General features: G+C 40.2%; 1 protein-coding gene across 1 annotated transcript in view; it reads right to left on the minus strand.

The window, feature by feature from the left end:
* The window catches only part of LOC150077534 (low-density lipoprotein receptor-related protein 2-like), a 496,886-nt gene that overhangs the window by 127,545 nt on the left and 345,680 nt on the right, over nt 1-23,661 (minus strand). Inside the window, exon 25 of the mRNA XM_090385933.1 lies at nt 6,559-6,675. Coding sequence (XP_090242059.1) covers nt 6,559-6,675 — 117 coding nt within the window. The remainder of the gene's footprint in view (nt 1-6,558; nt 6,676-23,661) is intronic.

Raw genomic sequence — 23,661 nt, forward strand, 5'->3', positions numbered from 1 at the left:
TGTGGTGTTACAGGAGAATATTGCTTATTTCTTATCTTGATCAAAGAACAAATGAATGGGTATTGAATAAAATTGGCAGGCCTAAAATTCTTCTTCAGAGCATCGACAGAAGAAAACTCAAATATTTTGGACACATAGCAAAAAGGGATAACTTTCTGTTGAAGAATATAATGGAAGGAAAAATTCAGGGGAAGAGGAGCAGAGGAAGACCAGCAACTAGGTCGAAGGATGAGATCAGTGACCTTCTGGGGATGAAAGTTTGTGAAGCCGCTTGTAGAGCACAAGATTGGGAGTTACATGACTGGAAAAAGAAGCCTGGAAATAAAAATAATTTTATTTTTAATTTTTCCCCATTGTGGCTATAGATAAAACATCGTATTGCCAATAAATATATACTAGATTAGCTTGAAGATATTTGCCATTTGTAATTTAAGTGAACTGCCATTTTAGATAATCTCATTCATACACGTCTAATTGTCATCTGTATTTAATAACAAACTAAATCTTGGCTATATACTAAATATATTACTTTCTCAGCCAACTTAAATAGCAAACATAAGTGACATCTAAGAGCAACTACTAGCCTTGAGGTAGGGACAAGCACTCAACACCACCACCATGAGGAGGTTGGTCACTACAATCTTTGCTCACAATTTCTTAATTTATCAAGCATCCAACCAGGAGTTGGTGGCCTAAAAAAGAGGCACTGAACTTTAGTCACAAGTTAATCAGCAGCAGATTCAATTATCTTACTGCATGTAAAATATAAAGATCAAAATTGAGGCCCACACAATCAAGGGATCCACTACTAATTTAAAACCAGCATCAGGAGATGCTGAAACATCTAAAGCCACAATAGCCAGAAACCATACTCAAACATCCCAAGTGGTTGTTCAAGGGAGGAGCATCACCCAACTGACCAAGCTACTTTATCAATTGTTAAACTAAAATCAGTTCTTTGTACAATATCTAGAGCCCTTGAGTATTCAGAGCACATTTTGCTAACAGGCTCATGATCAGAGAGGACTTGCCTCCTCCAGAAAATTATACATTTAAGCACATCACCACACTTCGGACAATCCTTAAATGTGAGATATGCACTACAAAGTTGTATGTTTGCTTCTCCCTACATTTGTTTCTTGTGAGAACTGTTACTGACTGACAGAACTTCTTCAGAAACAGTACAGTCTCTTAGATTCCTCTTCCAGAGCTGCTGTTTTAAAAATTTTCACAAGTAACAGACTTGTCGAGGTCAAAAATTAACCACTTTAGGGGTAAGCCTGAAGGTCCTAACTCTGAAACCTTTGCCATAATATTTTCATGTCCTGCTCTGTAGGCATCTTCATGACCACACACTTGTCTCTAATGGGATGCATTGAGATAACTTTAAGATCTGTCAATATTGGCAGGACCTTTTCCACTAGCCTATTCTTCACTTCTTGGCTAGTAATATACTGGTTCATTGCTGCCTTCACAATAACAGTCTGTCATTAAAGCCTCCATCTATTCTGGGCGAGTCACTTCTGCATGAGATCTTCCTTGAGTTTGAACTTGACTCGAGGATTTTATTTTTCATAATAGTCTGGAGCGATAGTTTGTGATAGCTTGAAGGTATTTTTCATTTAAGTGAGCTCCTAGCTCTGTCACTCCCCAGTCTCTCTCCCATTAGTGACAGATTATCATCTGTTTATGAGAACATCTAGTTGGTTATTATTTAACACTATAATACAGACCCAAAAGGTCAACTCAAACAAAATCAAGAACAAGAGATAATAACCATTTAGCCTTATGGTGGGGATGGCCATCACACACCCTCCACAAGTCACCATCCCCACTACAAGAAGGCAGGTCATTGCTATTTAAGAGACTTGTCTCTGAAACACATTTGATAAACTCACAATATGAGAAAATTTATGTTCTAGCAGTACATGAAGATTTTCTTCAGTGAGAGTGAGCATCCCTTGCACCAGCTGAGATCTAAGTCAACATAATTTTGACAACTCAATACGATGTGGAGGCTAGCCTCTGGCTCTCCACATTTGCAGAGATCTGAGTCAGCCAAGTCCACCTCACAAAGCCTGGACATCAAGCTACATCCAGTCAAGACAGGATGCACTGAGATGACCTTAAGATCGGTGAATATTGGCCGAGCCTTTTGCAATAGCTTGTTTCACTTTTTGGCTATATACTGGTCCATTACTGCCTTAACAATAAGGCTCCGACCATTTTGGGCGAGCCACTTCTGCATAAGATTGTCCCTGAGTTCGATCTTGACTTAAAGCACCCAAGTCAGCCTTGCCTCAAGGATTTTATTCTTCATATCAGCCTGGTAAACTAGAGTCTCTAATTAATCCCATAAAGTCATAATTTTCCCCAACAACAGTTTGTGATAGATTGTCACTCCCCAGTCTTTCTCCCATTAGTGACAGATTTTCATCTGTTTATGAGAACATCTAGTTGGTTATTATTTAACACTATAATACAGACCATAAAGGTCAACTCAAATAAAACCAAGAACAAGTGATTATAACAATCATTAAGTCTTGTGGTGGGGATGGGCCATCACATCCCCTCCACAAATCACCATCCTCACTACAAGGAGGCAGGTCACTACTATCTAAGAAACTTCTCTGGAACATTTGATAAACAAAATTATGAGAAAATTTCTCTATGTTCTAGCAGAACGTGAATATTTTCTTCAGTGAGAGCGAGCACTTAATTTCATTTTAGGTGAGCTTGCATCAGCTGCCCCTAGGTTTCTGCCTATGTGCAGCTTTGTACATAATAACAATGGTTGTGTTATGTTTCAGATGACAGTTCAGAGTCCAGTCACAATATAATGACCCCCCCCAATGCAGACATCACACATGCCTAGCAAATTATACAGCACACATGTCAAGTTCACACACTGCAAGCATATAAGGCTTTATGTTCGGCATCCATGAACACAATAACAGCCTCTGTCATGGGCAAAGCACGCAACCTATCAGACCTGGAAAAAGGCATGATCACTGGCGATCAGACCACGGATGCCAGCATTTCTGAAACAGTGGACTTTGTGAAATGCTCACATGCTGCAGTGGTGAAAGTGTATCAAGACTGGACAAACGGGACAGTTTTGACGACCTGACTTGCCAATTGTGGAGCCTCAGTGCGCCATTGATCTCAGAGATGAATGTCGGCTGAAATGGTTGGTCAGGACCAATTGGCGCACTATTGTTGCTCAACTGGCTGTCCAAATGAACTGTGGGCCACCAGAAAAGTCTCCAAGATGACAGTGAAGTGAACCCTGTTGTGCATTGGGCTCTGGAGCAGACGCTTGGTTACAGCATTCATGATGACGGCCATTTATTGCAAAATGCCTTCAGTTTGCACAACAATACTGACAGTGGACCCCAGCCACATGGCAATGGGTGGCCTTCTCCGATGAGTCATGGTTTCTGCTCCACCCAATGGATGGATGGATGGTGGTGTATTAGATGTGAAACCTCGAGACACCCGGACACTACTGTTGACAGAAGGCAGGCAGGCTGGTGGGAGTGGCGTTATAGTCTGAGGAATGTTTTCATAGCATGGCTTGGGTCTGTTGATACCTCTGGAGGGCACCCTAAATGCAAGTGGTTACCTATCGATCGTTACTGATTAGGTACACCAGTACATGTTGACTGTGTTCCCTGGGGGCAATGGTATCTATCAGCAAGACAATGTGCCATGCCATGTCACCAAAATTGTCTGTGAGTGGTTTGAGGAGCACAACAAAGACTTCAAAGCTACTCCCTTGGCCACTGAATTCCTTGGATCTTAACCAAATTGAAAATCTATGGGACCACTTCGATCAACACATCAGATGGATGGATCCTCCACCAAGGAACCTACAGGAACTCTGGGGTGCACTGCAGTCTGCATGGTCACAGATACCGGAAGCAACCTTCCGCAGACTTATTGATTCCCTCCCACGGCGGCTGGGTGCAGTGCATGCTGTGAAAGGTGCATATTCTGGATACTAGGTAGGTGGTCATAATAATGTGACTGGACCCTGTATATCAGTTGATTGGTATAAAACAGAGACCCCTAGGGCCAGTGTAAAACAAAGCAAAATCAAACTCAATATAGTAGTGACCATTAGTGTCATGGTGCGGATGGATCATCACACCCCAACACAAGAAGGTTAGTCTCTGCATCTATTTCTGCAGCTTACATACCAGCAAAGTTGGTCATGAAACTTCCGACAACCATGGACTTGTCAATTGTATCTTCACACCAGAAAAGATTTTGCCTCAGTCACTATTTGTGGTGCCTGAGGAAATCCTTTTTGCGGTGCTTAATTCATACCCCAGGGGCTCACATCTGGTGAGTATGGGCTTGGCACACCCAGGGTCCTGAACTGGATATCATCATTCTTCTCTTTCTTGGTGATTCTTTTCTACTTCTCTCTCTCTCTCTCTCTCTCTCTCTCTCAGAAATTATTTTTTTTTTTTTGGCTGGTGCAGCATAAGCCTCAGGCCTCTTTGCACCATATGGCTAATAATAATAATATCATATCTTAAACATGCAGTAGTGCATCTAGCAGCACCTATCTTAGGCTGTGCCTGTGGCAAGTGCCTCACTTGCATACCCCTAGGGCCAGACCTGCTTCATAAAGTCTGGGTTGGACAGTACAACAATGTGGATACCTGCCTCCACCAATCAGGCACAATCTGAGGAAGGGGGGGGGGCTAAGCCCAGCTGTAAAAGCCTGGAATGCAAGCCACGTCCAGTGCAGATGCAATAGGCCAACAGCTCAAACTGAAGCCATTGCTTATGCCTCTGACTTATAGTCAGAACAGAGGGAAAGAAAGTATACAGATGCCTCCCCTAATCAGAATTAGTCCACTGGTTCTGCCATATGGTATCTAACTCATCACAGATCCATCTCCACTCTGATGTTATCACCTGGCCATTAGCTGCCACCCCGACGGGGCATGACCAGATGCCTAAAATCTGTCTATGAATTCCTTTGCTTCAAACTCAAGCAGGACTTTGACCAAGAGAAAGTCTGTGGGAATCTTCCCACTGAGAACACAATGCTTCTGTGGCCACTGTTCTTCAGACTTGGGTGATACCCAGAAGAGCTAATCTCTGCACTGAAAGAAGGTATATAGTGCATGTTCATATGGTACCATGCACTATGGACCCTCCCAATGCATGTCACAATCAGGGAAAAGATTATTATTATTATTATTATTATTAGCCATATGGTGCAAGGAAGCCTGAAGCTTATGCTGCATCAGCCAAAAAAAAAAAAAAAATTAGAGTTACCCTGAGAGAGAGAGAGAGAGAGAGAGAGAGAGAGAGAGAGAGAGAGAGAGAGAGAGAGTCAGAAATAGAAAGGAATTGCCAAGAAAGAGACAAATGATGATTTCCAGCTCAGGACCCTCAGTGTATCAAGCCCATACTCACCAGATGTGAGCCCCTGGGGTCATAAGGGAGGTGTAGGGCTCTCCCCTATATACTTCATTCAGTGTGGGTAACTCTTTGGAGCTTGTTGTAGAGTCTCAACCTTCTCTCTGATGAATTCTGTGTGAGCTATAAAACTCAATCACTCATCTAAGCACACAGATACATTATTGGTCTGACCATGCTCAGCAAAAAATTCCCAGCACAAACAATGGGTGGCCTAGTCACACTAAGCTGCCCCTTCAGCAGCACAGCAAAGGACTTATGCACAGAGACCTCCAAGCTTTAGGCAGGTTGGACCATGATAGAAGTTGGCACAAGCAAGCAGCCACCTTACTTTCAATCTCCTTGTGGGAGTTGCCCTGCCCCACAACAAGATCCACACAAGCAATAGTTGTTACACCATTCACATTATGCATGTTCAAAAAGTCATCAGGGGCAATGATCCAAAGGGCAGGTCCCAGTGACCCCTGATGGCAGCCACATTCCAGCATCTGTTGCTGTTTCTGCCAAACCTTTTCTACAGATATTTCCATGGGCACAGTTCTTAAATGTCATCTGTAATTTGTTCACTCTTCCAAATCAGCCTGAGCACTTGCTGCAACCAGTCATCACCTATTCATTGTTCAACTCCAAACTCACAGAATCAACTTTTTCTTTCTCATTCATTCCTTCTATTTCTGTTCTCTGGAACAACCTCACTTTACATGTATTTCCTGAAAATTACAATTTATTAAAATTGAAGCCTAATGTCAACGAGAACCTTCTGTCTCCTTGGCCCTCAACCTAGGCATGTTACTAAGTATAAGTTCTAATGCCTTTTGTATTTGGGCTTTTCATAAAAAAAAGTAAATAAATAAATAATACATAGTAAATTTTATATAAAGATCTTGTACATGATTAAGATATATGGTGAAAGTAACTGCGCTTTAATCAACTTCAGTTGGTTTATGCACAGTTACTTGAAACAACTGCATATACTTAGATATAATTTACCTGATTATGCTGACAACTATATAAACATCTGGGACATTAAAAAAAAAACAATTTCATTAACTGTCTTAACATTACACTTTAACCACCTGCAAATTTTTTCATATGATGTAGTAAGCCAGTTCTAACCTTCACAAGATTTCTCATCCAAGGTTTGAAAACCTTGAAAGCAAAAACACTGTGGTCCTGCAGGAGTTTTTTGACATCCCTGAGAACAACCACTATTATCACTGCCACATGAAGAACCTAGATTAATATTAAAAATTTACTAATTAGACAGATTAAAAAAAAAAAGGTTACTTTATCTTTGCTGGGAGGTGGGTTGATAATACTGACAATTATTTTGAATATATAGGCAATGTGCACTTAGCATACACTGAGTGGTGATTTTATTAAGAATACCTAACCTTTTCCTGGAATGGAGTGCTCCTTCAGTAACAGCATCACACGTTCTTACTATATAATAAGATAAAAATTCCATATTAGATGAAAGTAACTGTGCTACTATTACTTGAACCAACATTAGATATAGACAGATATGCAGGGATGCTGTATGTTCATTTCAGTACAAGAATGGGCAAGATAAAAGATTTAACTGAACTTTCAATATGACATGGCATCTGCACCAGGTGCACTAGTATCTCTGAAACTGAAATCCTGTTTGGATTTTTATGTAAGGCCCAATAACTAAACATCCAGCTCATGAAAATCCTGTGGTCAGAAACAACTGATTGATGCAAGAGGTTAACAGAAAGGCTAAGTCAATGAAGTAAAATTCCAGTACACCAGTAGTAACAAAAGAGGCATTTCAGAATGCCCAATTCATTGCACCCTGCCATTGATGGGATATTGCAGCTGATGACTAAACCAGGATCCACTCCTGTCAGCAAAAAACAAGTAGGTATGGTTACAGGGGGCTGAGAAGCACCAACACTTGGTAGCAAAAGTTTTCCAGTTGAAAGAGGAAAAAAAAAAAAAACTGTCTGACCTGACAAATCCTAATGACCACTATTTTGCACTGATGAGAGAACTAGAATATGGCAAAAACAGCTCAAGTCCACGATCATGCCAGATGTCAAGAGTGCAAGCTGGTGGTGGTGGCAAATGTAATGACATGGAGTTTTCATGGTGCACATTGGGTCTCCTTGATACCAGTAGACCAACATTGGATGCTACAAATTACATGGAAATTTGTTTTTGACTAGGTGTATTCCTTCGTGGCTTCAGTATATACTTCAGCTAATGGGTTCTTCCAATAGGATAATACACCATATCACAAGACCTGGATTGTACAGAACTGGTTTTTCAGAAACCTGAGAGTAAATTCATGTCAACTGCAGCTTCTGCAGTCACCAAATTTCAACCAAACTGAGCATTGCAATGCAGTAGAATGAATATCTGCAGAGGTAGAGATCTACAACCATCCAATTCACAACTGTGGGCAGCATTTGAGTCAACATGGACCAGAATGTCAGTAGCATGCTTCAAAGTTCTGCCCCTGAGGGGGCATAAATTCAAATTGAGGAAAGACAGTTGTAGAATAGATGTACAGAAATTTGCCTTTAGCCAGTGAGTGGTTGATTTCTGGAACAAAACTTCCATCTGTCGTTATGGAAGTTGACAGCTTAAATAAATTCAAGGTTGAACTAGACAAAACTTTTGGAGTAAATGGATGGGTGAACAGGTTTTTTTTTTTTTTTTTTTTTTTTTGGCTGATGCTATATAAGCTTGATTTCTTGCATCATATGCCTCTACTAATGCTAACAAATCATTGAGTCCTGTCACAAGTAATAAAGGCTCTTCTGATGGCTAACATCCCTATGTGCCTACTTGCTAATATATAGATGTACCTAATATGGTGGCCACTCAGTATATGATATTTGCCTAAAACACTATGTAATTCAGATGATATCTGTTGTGCATATGAATTTTTAATAAAATCCCATGTTGTAAGTTATAATTACAGGTGTCATACATCAGCAAAAAAATTAAGCTAGAATTAAGCAAAATTTTTATGTAAGTGTGTTTAATTTAACATATCTTTTACCCTGTGATATAAACTTTCCATGTGGTATTAACCATTTAATGGAGTTTTATTTCATACATTTCTTGTTACAGTTTGTTGCAGAAAAAATTCACTCCTTATACTAACTTCTTTGTATCTTGAAATAGTAGTAATAGTATCTGCCATATAGTGCAAGGAAGCCAATGGCTTTTGCTGCACTGGCAAAAAAAAAAGTAGGCAAGAAAATACAAATTATATGCTTCCTTCATAACACAGGTAAGTATCCAGTAGACCTTCGAATTCATTCAAACTGATAGCAACTACCTGTGAGGGCAAGTTGTTCCAGCTATCAATGACTCGCTAGCTAAAATAAATCTAATTTGTAATTTGAATTTATGAACCCTAGTTCTGGAATTCTTTAGAACACTAAGAATTTCACCTTCATTCATTTTACTAATCCCTCTCAGAGGCTTATAAACCTCAATCAGGTCACTTCTGAAGTGCCTGGTTGCCATGCTCTGTAGCCCACATAATCAGTCTTTCCTTATACAATCATCCTTCTGCCGATCTCAGCATTGAGTCAGCCTGTCTTTGGACCATTTTAAGTAGCTTGATATTTTTCAGGGTTGCCTGACAAAATCCCACACAAAAAAAGGCCACACAAAATTCCGGACAGAAAAACCCCACTGTCATAAATGCTCACAAGAAAAATACCCACATGGAAAATTGCTCACACAGATAAATGCTCACTTGGAAAAATAATCACATGGAACAAAAACAAATTATTTCATATTTCAAAACTCAACAAAATGTTGAATTTATATATTTTATTTCTACATGATGTATTTTAATATAACTTTTGATATTAATATAAAGTAGAATATTTGGATGTAAATGTTTGTAAGGGAAATTACAGGAAATAAAATGCTCTGGTTTTATTGCAACTAAAGCCTTTTATTTTATTTATAAAATATAAATTATTTTTTTCTGTCTTACAAAGTGAACAGTCAACACTTTTTGGTTTTTTATCAACAAACAACTAATTCAAACATATTTCAGCAATTTATTTATTTGTCAAGGATTTGAAAAGAATTTATTACTGTAAGTTAGCCAATCTCCACAAGTATTTCAGTTTGTCTTCTACCTGCTCATATTCCTGCACAAGAGTGGCAAAGTCATGCCGGGCATCATATCTTCTTTTTCACCTCTAGACAGACCTGCCTGTGCATTAGCCAGTATTAATCTGTGGCAAGCCAGGAGCCTCTTCAGTCCACTGAACAAAAACCACACGCTGGGATGAATGCAGTGGAATAAGGAATTAAGTGCATTGTGAAATCCCTCACAGCAGTTTGTAGTTTTAGGCAACCATTCAAGAGCTGCATTATGATGATTCCATATTCTTATTGGAAACTGGGGATCTCTACCTGTTGCACCCTCAATTGTCATTCAGTTATGAAGACAAAAAAGATGGCAACATAGTACAACCAACCAAACATGATTCCTGTCCTCAAAAAGCAGAAGTCAACGTTGCCAGAAGCAAAATGTGGTAATACATGACAGTAGTTAGTTCTACTCCTCACATTGTGAGGGGAATGTGTTGTCAGAGTTGAGCAACAATGTACTGGCCCATATGCCCACACAATCATCCCTTGCGAGAAATCTTCTCAATCATAGAAAAGATGGTCATTTGCCTAATCCAACAACAATAAATTTTGGCATTCCTGAAAAGTACCATCAACTGATACTTCATGATTCAGGTGTGGATGAACCAGGCAGAACTCTGGTTTTAGGTGATAAAGAACTCTTGGCTGAATTGAACAAAGATAATTTATGAAGATGGCACATTCAATAAAGTTCCAAACATGTTTTACCAACTGTATGCATGGCATGCCAAGGTGGGTAACTCATCTGCCATGTATTTACATTTTGTTACAGAAAAAGAACTTGGATACTTATAATAGAATGTTTGAAATCATGAAGCTGTTGGTTTCCAAATCTGGTGGTAGTAGTAGTACTTCTTTTCCATACATACATGGAGGGTGCAGCAGGTAGAGATCCCCAGTTTTGGTGCCTAAAAAGGTTTTAGTGGATTTTGAGAAGGCTTGCATGAATGCAGTGAGGATTGCCTTTCTGCACACTGAGGTCAAAGAGTGCTATTTCCATCCATGTCACATCAGGAAACTCAGCAATGTTGGCTTGAAGACTGAATTCGAAACTGATATACAGTGGTACCTCGGCTCACGAATAAATCGGCCCCCGAACACAATTTCCTAACAAATTTTGACTTGACCCACGGACAATGCCTTGGCACACAAACACGGCTTTGGCGCCATGTTTTCGGCTCGCGAACAGCATCAGTTGTACTCAGGTTTGCGCTGTGAACATTGTTTGTTGTTGCATTTTTCTTGATACAATTTTTTTTTGTGTGCTTTTTGCATTAAATTAATCCTCATTATAGCTCCCAAGAAAGTGAAAAGTGTTAGTGACAGTGGTGTAAAGAAGCCCAAGCGTATTACAGTAGAAATGAAGGAAATAACTAAACATGAGAATGGTGTTCGTGTTTCTGATCTCGCCAAGCAGTACAATATGGCTATATCTATGATCCGTACTATCTTAAAGAACAGAGATGTGCTAAAGACAGCTGATGTGGCTAAAGGAGTGATTATGTTAACAAAGCAAAGGTCTCAAGTGTTAGAAGAAGTAGAAAAATTGTTAGTTTGGATTAATGAAAAGCAGCTTGCTGGAGATAGTGTTAGCGAGGCCCTAATATGCAAGAAGGCTTCACTTTTGCATGGTGATTTAGTGGCGAAAACGCCGAATACAAGTGATGCTAGCGTTGACGAATTTAAAGCAAGTAGAGGCTGGTTCGAGAAGTTTCGTTGACGAACTGGAATTCATAGTTTTGTTAGGCTTGGTGAGGCAGCTAGTTCGGACAAAAAAGCAGCAGATGCCTATGTGGAGGAATTTGCAAACTTTATCAACTCTGAAGGTTACGTACCGCATCAAGTTTTTAATTGCGATGAAACGGGACTTTTTTGGAAAAAAAATGCCAAGAATGACCTACATAACCCAAGAGGAAAAGTCAGTGCCTGGCAACAAACCAATGAAGGACAAGCTTACACTTTTATTGTGCGCTAATGCAAGTGGGGATTATAAGATTAAGCCTCTTTTAGTTTACCACTCTGAAAATCCACACTCTTTTAAACACAGTAAAGTGCTAAAGGGTAAACTTCCTGTATTGTGGAGTGAATAGCAAGGCTTGGGTAACAAGATTACTTTTTATGGAGTGGTTGACTGAAGTTTTTATGCCAACTGTCAAGAAATACCTTGAGGAAAATAATTTGCTCCTTAAATGTCTGCTGGTTATGGACAACACTCCTGCCCATCCTCCAAGTATGGAAGAAGACCTTGATGTTGAATACAACTTCATAAAAGTCAGATTTCTGCCTCCTAACACCACTCCTCTCATCCAGCCCATTGACCAGCAAGTAATTTCCAACTTCAACAAGTTATATACAAAAGCTGTTTTTTCCAGGTGACCAACGACACTGATTTGACCCTGCATGATTTTTGGAAGGATCACTTCCATATCCTCCACTGCATAAACCTAATTGACAAGGCATGGAACAATGTCTCTAACCACACATTTCAATCTGCCTGGAGGAGACTTTGGCTAGGTTGTGTGCCTGATAGACTTCAAGGAGACAGATGTAACTCTAGTAAATGAGATTGTGACCATTGGCAAGAGTTTGGGCTTGGAGGTCAACGAGGAGGATGTGGTGGAGCACCACAGACAAGAACTCAACACAGAAGAACTTGTTGAGTTGCAACGTTAACAGATGAAAGTTATGCAGGAGGAGCACTCAGGAGAGGAGGAGGTGGTGGTATATGTTTCAAATGCTGAGATCAAAGAAATTTGTAGCAAGTGGAGTGAAGTGCAGGTTTTCATTGAGAAGTATCACCCTAACAAAACTGTGACCAGCAGAGCAGTGGACATTTTAAATGACAATGTGATGTTCCATTTTTGGAAAATTATCCAACAAAGAAAAAGACAAATGTCTCTGGATCGTTATCTTGTAAAAACACCAGCCACCGAACCACTTCCCAGGATACAAACAAGAGAAAAAAACACCAGAAATTCCAGATGTTATTATGGAATGGGACTCTCCTTCGAAGGATTTGATTTGGGTTTTATTGGCGCATCAGCAACTGAGGCTATAATGCGCCAAATACAGGGCCTTGGAAGGAGTAGTCTTCCTCCACTACCATCTACCGGTGCCAGCAACTATCAACCATAAAGGTAAAGTTATACTGTATATTTTATATTATATATTTTTGCTACACAAATTCATAAAAAAGTCAAAAAACTGTTTTTGGAGCAAGCGAATGGATTAATTGGATTTGCATTAATTTCAATGGGAAAAATTGTTTCAGTTCGCGAACAGAGTCAAAGAACGAATTAAGTTCTTGACTCGAGGTACCACTGTAAATATAAAACTCAAGCTAAAGGCTCTTGCTGCATTAACCTTTGTCCCAGTCCATGATGTCAGGAGTGTCTTTGATGAGCTTGCCGCCACACATCCAGATGAAGATAACTATAATGAGATGCTCACGTACTTCTTTTCCATACATACATTGAGGGTATAGCAGGTAGAGATCCCTAGTTTCTAATAAGAATATGGAATCACCATGATGCAGCTCATGTATGGTTGTCTAAAACTACAAACTGCTGTGAAAGATTTCACAATGCACTTAATTCCCTATTCCACTACAGTTATCCCAGCATGTGGTTTTTGTTTGATGGACTGAAGAGGAACTTGGCTTGCCACAGTTGTTGTGGGGGTTTGATGGCACATAAGCTGATTTGGCTATAATGCACCTTTCATTTATTGTAATAATATATGAGAAATTCATTATCATTATCAGCCATATGGTGCAAGGAGTCCTGAGGCTTTTGCTACATCAGGCAAAACAGATTTCTGCGTTACTCTGTGAAAGAGAGAGAGAGAGAGAGAGAGAGAGAGAAAGAGAGAGAATCACCAAGAAAGAGAAAAATGATGATATTTTGAAAGTGTTGAATTTGAAAGTGTCTGCAATTCTGCCCAGACACGATAGGAGGGAGTATATGATGAGCCTTGTCGATCAATTCGGCCCTGGAAAGATTGTGCAAGGCTCAAGGGGTAGAATTTTTTCGGCCTGGACTGTACTTGTTAACAGGAGAGATTGCTTCTACAGGGATGGGATACACTTAAATAGAAAGGGTGCAAGAATATTTGCTGATGCTATCGAAGCAGTGTTAGGTGGGTCAGAAAACTGCTAGATTGACAGTAGCCACTGGCAGAGGTGAAAGAGATTCTTGCACTGCTTCTATTAGAATGAGCAGAAGCCTGAAAAACAAGATGCATGATATTTCAGAGACTGCTGGGAGCCATTGCGGTACAAGTAAACACATGGGTTGTGTTAGGGTAGCTAAGAATAGAAACAGGTGCAGGTATACTTGCGTGTACACCAATGCTAGGAGTTTAGTAAATAAATTTGATGAATTTGAGGTATTGCTCAAAACATCAAAGGCAGATATTGTTGGGATATCAGAGACGTGGTGTCACACAGATATAAGGGATGCAGAACTGGAATTTGGGGAGTACAACGTCTACAGAAAAGATAGACAGGATAGGAAGGGGGGAGGGGTTATGCTATTAGTTAAGAAAAACATAAAAAACAAGGAAGTGAAGCCAGTCGACATCGCTGGACAGTGCAGCGTTGAGTCAGTTTGGTGTGACATAAGCATTGGGAGATCAAAATTGAGAGTAGGAGTGTGCTATAGGCCTAATGACTCTGATGGGTATAATAAGAAACTGTACAGGGAAATAGAGTGGGCCAGAAAATCAGAGAGTCTTATAATGGGAGATTTTAATTTCCCAGATATTGACTGGAATTTGGGGGCTGGTCACTCACACACTAGCAGGGCTTTTGTGGATTTATTGGATGATTGTTTTTTACATCAGCATGTTCAGGAGGCAACTAGAGGGAGTAATACTCTTGATTTGATTATCAGCAGTGATCCTTCAAACATTAAGAATCTGCAGATAAATGAACCACTAGGTCGCAGTGATCACAGTGTGCTGAAGTGGGATTTACTCAAAGAGGTAACTACCAGTAGGGGTAAAGGGAACGGTTATTGCTTCCATAACGGCGACTACGATGGACTGAGACAGTATTTAAATTCTATACAGTGGGACCAACTGATGATGTTACTAACAGCAAATTCAAAATGGGAAGCATTCAAAGAACTTATCTTGGAAGCTACTAGGCTTTACATACCAACTAAGAAATATTGTTCAAGGTTTAGGCCAAAATGGATGATGTCAGATAAACTAATGAGGCATATGGTAGAGAAGAAAAATGCATGGGATACTTACAAATTAACACATGACACAGAAGCCTATGATAGATACAAGTTGATATGCAACCAAGTTACAAAGGAGGTTAGGCAGGCGAAGGCAGATTACGAGAAATCCTTGGCAAGGGATGCAAAGAAAAACAGCAAAGAGTTCTTTACTTATGTAAACTCTAGAAGGAAGGGGATGAATCAGATTGGTCCACTTGATATTGATGGGTCAAGTGTTGATGATCCTGCTCAGGTAGCTAACAAACTAAATGAATATTTTCATTTCGAGGCAGTGTTAGGTGGGTCGGAAAACTGCTAGATTGGGGGGATACAAGGACTAATAGATTAACAGTAGCCACTGGCAGAGGTGAAAGTGATTCTTGCACTGCTTCTATTGGAATGAGCCGCAGCCTGGAAAATGAGATGCAGGATATTTCAGAGACTGCTGGGAATCATTGGGGTACAAGTAAACACATGGGTTGTGTTAGGGTAGCTAAGAAAAAGAACACGTGCATGTATACTTGTGTGTACACCAATGCTAGGAGTTTAGTAAATAAATTTGATGAATTTGAGGTATTGCTCAAAACATCAAAGGCAGATATTGTGGGGATTTCAGAGACGTGGTGTCACACAGATATAAGGAATGCAGAACTGGAATTTGGGGAGTACAATGTCTACAGAAAGGATAGACAGGATAGGAAGGGAGGAGAGGTTATGCTATTAGTTAAAAAACACATAAAATCCAAGGAAGTGAAGCCAGTCGAAATCGCTGGACAGTGTAGTGTCGAGTCAGTTTGGTGTGATATAAGCATTGGGAGATCAAAATTGAGAGTAGGAGTGTGCTATAGGCCAATGACTCTGATGAGTATAATAAGAAACTGTTCGGAGAAATAGAGTGGGGCAGTAAATCAGAGAGTCTCATAATGGGGGATTTTAATTTCCCAGATATTGACTGGAATTTGGGGGCTGGTCACTCACACACTAGCAGGGCTTTTGTGGATTTATTGGATGATTGTTTTTTACATCAGCATGTTCAGGAGGCAACTAGAGGGAGTAATACTCTTGATTTGATTATCAGCAGTGATCCTTCAAACATTAAGAATCTGCAGATAAATGAACCACTAGGTCGCAGTGATCACAGTGTGCTGAAGTGGGATTTACTCAAAGAGGTAACTACCAGTAGGGGTAAAGGGAACGGTTATTGCTTCCATAACGGCGACTACGATGGACTGAGACAGTATTTAAATTCTATACAGTGGGACCAACTGATGATGTTACTAACAGCAAATTCAAAATGGGAAGCATTCAAAGAACTTATCTTGGAAGCTACTAGGCTTTACATACCAACTAAGAAATATTGTTCAAGGTTTAGGCCAAAATGGATGATGTCAGATAAACTAATGAGGCATATGGTAGAAAAGAAAAATGCATGGGATACATACAAATTAACACATGACACAGACGCCTATGATAGATACAAGTTGATCTGTAACCAAGTTACAAAGGAGGTTAGGCAGGCGAAGGCAGATTACAAGAGATCCTTGGCAAGGGATGCGAAGAAAAACAGCAAAGAGTTCTTTACTTATGTAAACTCTAGAAGGAAGGGGATGAATCAGATTGGTCCACTTGAGATCGATGGGTCAACTGTTGATGACCCTGCTCAGGTAGCTAACAAACTAAATGAATATTTTGCATCAACATTCACACATGAGGAGTTATTCAGCAAGGGGAATGCCAGAGGTGTATTCAACTCTAGCAGTAAGCTAGAGAATCTTGTAATAACTGAGAGCAAAGTGGAGGAGAAATTGTTGAAGATAAACACAAGAAAGGCACCTGGGGTGGATGGGATCTATCCAGTTATATTAAAGGAGGCAGCAAAGGAAGTAAGCAAACCCTTAGCCATAATTATGAGAGCTTCCTTGGACTCAGGGGAGGTACCCATGGACTGGAGATGTGCAAATGTGACCCCAATTCACAAAGGGGGATCAAAGGCTGACACAAGTAATTATAGACCTGTGAGTTTAACTTCTGTTCCTGGAAAATTAATGGAGGCACTGGTTAAAGAAGCACTGCAGGATCATCTAGACAAGACTTCAGTTATAGCTAGGACACAGCATGGTTTTGTTAAGGGTAAGTCTTGCCTGACCAATTTGATTGGATACTATGATGCAGTCACAAAACAACTGGATGCAGGGAATAACTTTGATATTATATACTTGGATCTTAGAAAGGCTTTTGATACTGTTGCACATGGAAGACTGCTGCACAAATTGGAGCAGTGTGGCATTGGAGGCAAATTGCTGCTATGGATAAAGGGGTGGTTGAGGGAGAGAAGACAGAGAGTGGTAATCAATGGACACTGCTCATCGTGGACTATTATTAGTGCAGTCCCTCAGGGTTCAGTATTGGGTCCTTTATTGTTTTCTGTATTTATAAATGATATTGATGATGGTATATCAGGCTTAATGTCCAAGTTTGTAGACGATACGAAGGTTGGCAGGGTTGTCAAGGACACTACTGACACTATGCTGCTGCAACAGGATTTGCAAAGGTTGAGCAGATGGGCTTCGAGGTGGCAAATGAAGTTTAACATTGACAAATGTAAAGTACTACATATGGGAAACAGCAACCCCAGAGCAACGTATCAACTCTGTGGTACTACACTGACAGTGGTAGAGAATGAAAGGGACCTGGGGGTGGTTGTGCAGGTAGATATGAAGTTCTCTGAGCAGTGCAGACGGGCTGCAAGAGTAGCTCATGGTGTATTGTCAATGATATATAGGAATTTTTCTAGCAGGGATAAGGAGGTGATTATTCCCTTGTATAAGGCAACGGTCAGGCCACACCTAGAGTACTGTATACAGGCCTGGAGGCCTCATTTCAAGAAGGATGTAGAGCTGCTGGAACGAGTACAGAGAAGGGCAACTAGATTGGTGAATGGGACAAAGGGGTGCTCTTATGAAGAAAGGCTTAAGTTTTGCGAATTACAGTGTCTGGAAACTAGGCACCAGCGAGGTGATCTGATAGAGGTGTACAAAGCCTTGAATGGTTTGAGCATGCTCAATGCTAGCACATGCTTCTTGATTAGACCGGGGTTCAAGCCCGTGACCACCAAATACGGATGATGCGGAAAGGTCAGGGAATGACCACCGCATATCCCGGAGCAATATGGCCTTAGTTGCTAACGCTCCTAAAAACCAAATAACAACAACAACAGCATGCTCAATGCTGTGGGATTCTTCCTCTTGCTCAGAATAATCACCTGAGACGGCATAAATTCAAATTGAGGAAAGACAGATGTAGGATAGATGTGCGGAAATTTGCCTTTGGCCAGCGGGTGGTTGGTAGGTGGAACAGACTTCCATCCCTTGTCATGGAAGTTGATAGCCTAAATAAGTTTAAGGCTCAGCTGGACAGGTATTTCGAACGAACAGAGGGGTGAAGTGGAAGTGGTTATATTTATTTATTTATGTTACTTTTTTTTTTTTGGCTGATGCTGCATAAGCTTGCTTTCTTGCATCAAATGCCTCTACTAATGCTAATGCTAATGCATCGACATTCACACATGAGGAGTTATTCAGCGAGGAGAATGCCAGAGGTGTATTCAACTCTAGCAGTAAGCTACAGAATCTTGAAATAACTGGGAGTAAAGTGGAGGAGAAACTGTTGAAGATAAACACAAGAAAGGCACCCGGGGTGGATGGGATCTATCCAGTTATATTAAAGGAGGCAGCAAAGGAAGTAAGCAAACCCTTTGCCATAATTATGAGAGCTTCCTTGGACTCAGGGGAGGTATCCATAGACTGGAAATGTGCAAATGTGACCCCAATTCACAAAGGAGGATCAAAGGCAGACACAAGTAATTATAGACCTGTGAGCTTAACTTCTGTTCCAGGAAAATTAATGGAGGCACTGGTTAAAGAAGCACTGCAGTATCATTTAGACAAGACTTCAGTTATAGCTCAGACACAGCATGGTTTTGTTAAGGGGAAGTCTTGCCTGACCAATTTGATTGGATACTATGATGCAGTCACAAAAGAACTGGATGCAGGGAATAGCTTTGATATTATATACTTGGATCTTAGAAAGGCTTTTGATACTGTTGCACATGGAAAACTGCTACACAAATTGGAGCAGTGTGACATTGGAGGCAAATTGCTGCTATGGATAAAGGGGTGGTTGAGGGGGAGAAGATAGAGAGTTGTAATCAATGGATACTGCTCATCGTGGACTAATGTTATTAGTGGAGTCCCTCAGGGCTCAGTGTTGGGTCCATTATTGTTTTCTGTATTTATAAATGATATTGATGATGGTATATCAAGCTTAATGTCCAAGTTTGCAGACGATTCAAAGGTTGGCAGGGTTGTCAAGGACACTACTGACACTATGCTGCTGCAACAGGATCTGGAAAGGTTGAGCAGATGGGCTGAGAGGTGGCAAATGAAGTTTAACATTGACAAATGTAAAGTACTACACATGGGAAACAGCAACCCCAGAGCAACGTATCAACTCTGTGGTACTACACTGACAGTGGTAGAGAATGAAAGGGACTTGGGGGTGGTTGTGCAGGCAGATATGAAGTTCTCTGAGCAGTGCAGAGAACTCTGAGCAGTGCAGAGAAATTTGCCTTTAGCCAGCGGGTGGTTGGTTGGTGGAACAGACTTCCATCCCTTGTAGTGGAGGTTGATAGCCTAAATAAGTTTAAGGCTCAGCTGGACAGGTATTTTGAATGAACAGAGGGGTGAAGTGGATTTTTTTTTTTTTTTTTGGCTGATGCTGCATAAGCTTGCTTTCTTGCATCAAATGCCTCTACTAATGCTAATATCCAGCTCAGGACCCTGGGTGTGCCACGCTCATACCCATCAGATGCGAGCCCCTGGGATTCTTTTAATGTCAGAAAAAGCTGAAATCAGAAGTGACTAAAAACTCCAGTTTGCTTCAGAAAATTGAAAAATTCTGGAATACAGTAAACCCCCGCTATTCGCGAAGGTTACGTTCCTGTGAGATGCCGCAAATACCGAAAACGCAAATACTGAGTTATGGCTACCATAGTAATAAAGGGGTTCCATTCCAAAGTATGAAATATATAAGAAAAACCAGTCTAAAATTTTGTCTATGTATGTATTATATGTACCTTCATAATATTACTATGTACATAGACAGTACATAGTGAAATGCAAGCATATGGCATCAAAATGAAAATAAGAAACAATTTAATATTAAATGTAATATTTATTAGAAATTTCAAACAAATCTTTCAAACCAGCGCCTTTGCTAGTTAAAAAAATGTATCCCGCCAGTGCTATCACCAGTTTCGCTGAAGTGTTGATAAAGGAGTTTTGCCTTTTCACGAATGATGAGTGAACTTAACGGAATTTTATTTTGAGTTTGGTCTTCTATCCACAGTAGCAGTAGTAGTAGTAGTAGTACTGGCATGTGATGCAAGAAAGCAAATGTATGAGCTTATGCAGCATCAGCCAAAAAAAGAAAAAAAAAAAATTTCACACCATTCCCTCCAAATGCTTGTCCAGTTCCTCCTTAAATTTATTCAACCTATCAACTTCCACAACGACAGATGGAAGTTTGTTCCAGCAATTAACCACCTGCTGGCTAAAGGCAAATTTCTGCACATCTATTCTACATCTGTCCTTTCTTAATTTGAATTTATGCCCCCTTAGGTTCGTAATCTAAACAAGTGGAAGGCTCCCATCAGAATTCAGCATGCTGAACCCATTCAAGGCCTAATACACCTCAATCAGATGACCACACAGGTGCCTAGTCTCCAGCCACTTAAATTTACAGAACTTAAGCCTCTCTTGATAGGAGGATCCCTTCATTCCCCTTACCAATCTTGTTGCCCTTCTCTGTACATGCTGAAGTAAATCTACATCCTTCCTAAAATGAGGCCTCCAGACCTGTATGCAGTACTCAAGGTGTGGCCTGACCATTGCCTTATACAGAGGGATAATCACCTCCTTTTCCCTGCTAGCAAAATTCCTATATATCATTGACAAAACCCCATGACCTGCCCTGGCAGCCTGTCTGCATTGCTCAGAAAACTTCATATCTGACTGCACAATTACTCCCAAGTCTTTCATTTTCTACCATCTTAAGTGTAGTACCACACAGTTGGTACGTTTCTCTTGGGTTTATTTCTACCCATATGCAGTACTTTGCATTTGTCAAGGTTAAACCTCAGTTGCCACTTCTTAGCCCATCTGCCCAAATTATCTAGATCCTGTTGCAGTAACACACTGCCATTAACAACCCTGCCAACCTTTGTATCATCTGCAAACTTCGACACTAAGCCTGATATACCTTCATATCATTGATAAATATACAAAACAGTGGACCCAACACCAAACCCTGTGGGACTCCACTAATAACATTAGTCCAAGAAGAGCAGCACCCATTGATTACCACCCTGTCTTCTCGCACTTAACCATCCTTTTATCCATTGTAGCAACTTACCCTTAATACCATTCTGCTCCAATTTGTACAATAGTCTTCCATGCGCAACAGTGTCAAAAGCTTTCCTGAAATCCAAATATATGATATCAAAATTATTTTTTGTATCCAGTTCCTTTGTAACTACATCATAATATCCTATCAAATTTGTCAGACAAGACTTTCCCTTAACAAACCCATGCTGTGTCTGAATTATTGCTGCAGTCTTGTCTAGATGATCATGCAATGCATCTTTAACCAGCAACTCCATTATTTTACCCAGAACAGAAGTTAAACTAACTGGTCTGTATTTACTCGTGTCACCCTTCGATCCCCCTTTGTGAATTGATTTAAAGCTTTTTCCATTTTTTCTAATTTAACGTCATGAGTTACAGAGCAAGTTTTTGAAACAATTAGCGCGTTTTCTCGGAAACTATGGAGGATTTTTTCTTCCGATTTTTTGATTGAATGTACCGTTGACTCATTGATTTTGTAATGTTTTGCCACTGAGGAGACACGTTCACCATTAGAAATTTTGTCCAATAACTCAATTTTATTCGCTAATGTCATCACCTTCTTTGATCTTTTCACATTTCCTTCGTTATTTGTAGCCATATTTTTGTACGGGTTAGAAAGAACTTGTCCACAATAGTCACTTTCTTCCGTTAACACGCTCGAAAAAAAAAAGTGTTTTACACCGCAAAAGGTTGATTTATCACTTTTGTAAGCGTATCAATTTATAAATTGATAAATTTATTCAATTTATAAGCGTATAAATTAAAAGCAAACAATGAAACCTTCCATGACAAGCGCATAACACATACTGAACAAGGATTAGCGAGAAACGTTCACGCTCGCAATTTTGTCACCCCTCTACCCCACCCACTGAGCGCTGTTTTGACCGAGAAAGATAATTTTAGGCACGCCCATGTTTTTTTTTTATGGTGGAAAATGTTCACGGCGATTTAAAATTCACATTTTTTAAGGTTTCATTTTATATTAAATCGGCGACCGTGAATACAGATACCGCGAATAGCAGGGGTTTACTGTACTTGCATTGTCACCAATGACATTCTCTAGAGTTATTGGTTTCCAAAGGTTAATCAATAACAGCAGGGTTGTATTTCTGTCTTGTTTGTAGTATGGGCATTCAATGAGAATGTGTTTGACAGTCCGATTTATAGAACAATGCACTGTGGTGGATCATCTCCTGCGAGTAAATGAAGGCGAGTCAAATGAGTATGACCTATTCTTGCTCTTGAAGGGATTATTTCTTCTCATCTTGATGTACGGACACTGGAACACCAAATTTCAGGATCCTGTTTAAATTGAAAAAGTTTATTATTTGTTTGAGAGTGCCATATTACTGTCCATTCTGTTAGGCATGCACCATGAATGATTTGTGAATAGTTTGATGCTGCAACAGGGATGTTGGTTAAATCTAAGGTAGTTGGATTTTTGGCTTTATCAGCCAGTTAATTACCAGAAATTCCAGAATGTGCGGGAATCCAGCAGAAGGTGATCAGTTGGTGGCACTCTTCAATCTGCAGTAATAATCTTCTAATTTAATTTAGAACAGGGTGAACTTTATCTGAGGAGTTACATAATGCCATAACTGAGCTGAGGAATCAGTGTAAATAACAAATTTTAATGAGCAGTCGGAACAGATTTTCTAAGGCTAGTTTATTTGCATATAATTCTGCTGAGAAGATACTGAATTCAGGTGGAAGGGATGCTGAAATGGTATTTAGGAACACTGCTGCTGCTCCAACATTTGAGTTAGATTTAGAGCCATCTGTATAAATTGGAGAAAAATCAATATATCTGTGAGAGTAAACTGCATGAAGTTGTTTCGCATTTGATGCTTGAAGAATATTTTTTCCCCCACTGGCAAAGGTAAGTGTCACAGGTCGGTAGAGTAGGAAGAGTCCATGGTGGTTGAGCGCACATTGCTACCTGTTGTACAGAATGAATGGAAACATTCCAAACCTGCATCAGTTCAAGAAGGAGAAGACCAGCTGGTTTTACTATACTAGGCTTATTTCTGTAGAGATTTTCTAATGGTGGATTGAATAGGTATGACTGAATTGGATGGGAGGCACAACTTTTTATTCTGATAGCATACTTCAGTAGCAGTGTTTTCCTACGTAGAGTTAGCGGGGACTCTTGAGCATCAATGTAGAGGCTACGTGTTGGCGATGTTCTGAAAGTCCCAAGCACAATCCTCAAGGCACTGTGCTGAACTGGATCAAGCCAGCACAAAGCACTTGCTCTGGCAGAATCACAGACAAGAGCACCATAATCGAGACGTGATCTGATTAATGCCCTGTATAACCGAAGCAGGGAGGTGCGATCTGCACCCCCATGTTAGGGAGGATAAAGTTCTGAGTAT

Source organism: Mastigoproctus giganteus, chromosome 12 (assembly GCF_048544385.1).
Source record: "Mastigoproctus giganteus isolate SK-2022 chromosome 12, ASM4854438v1, whole genome shotgun sequence".
NCBI lineage: Eukaryota > Metazoa > Arthropoda > Arachnida > Uropygi > Thelyphonidae > Mastigoproctus > Mastigoproctus giganteus.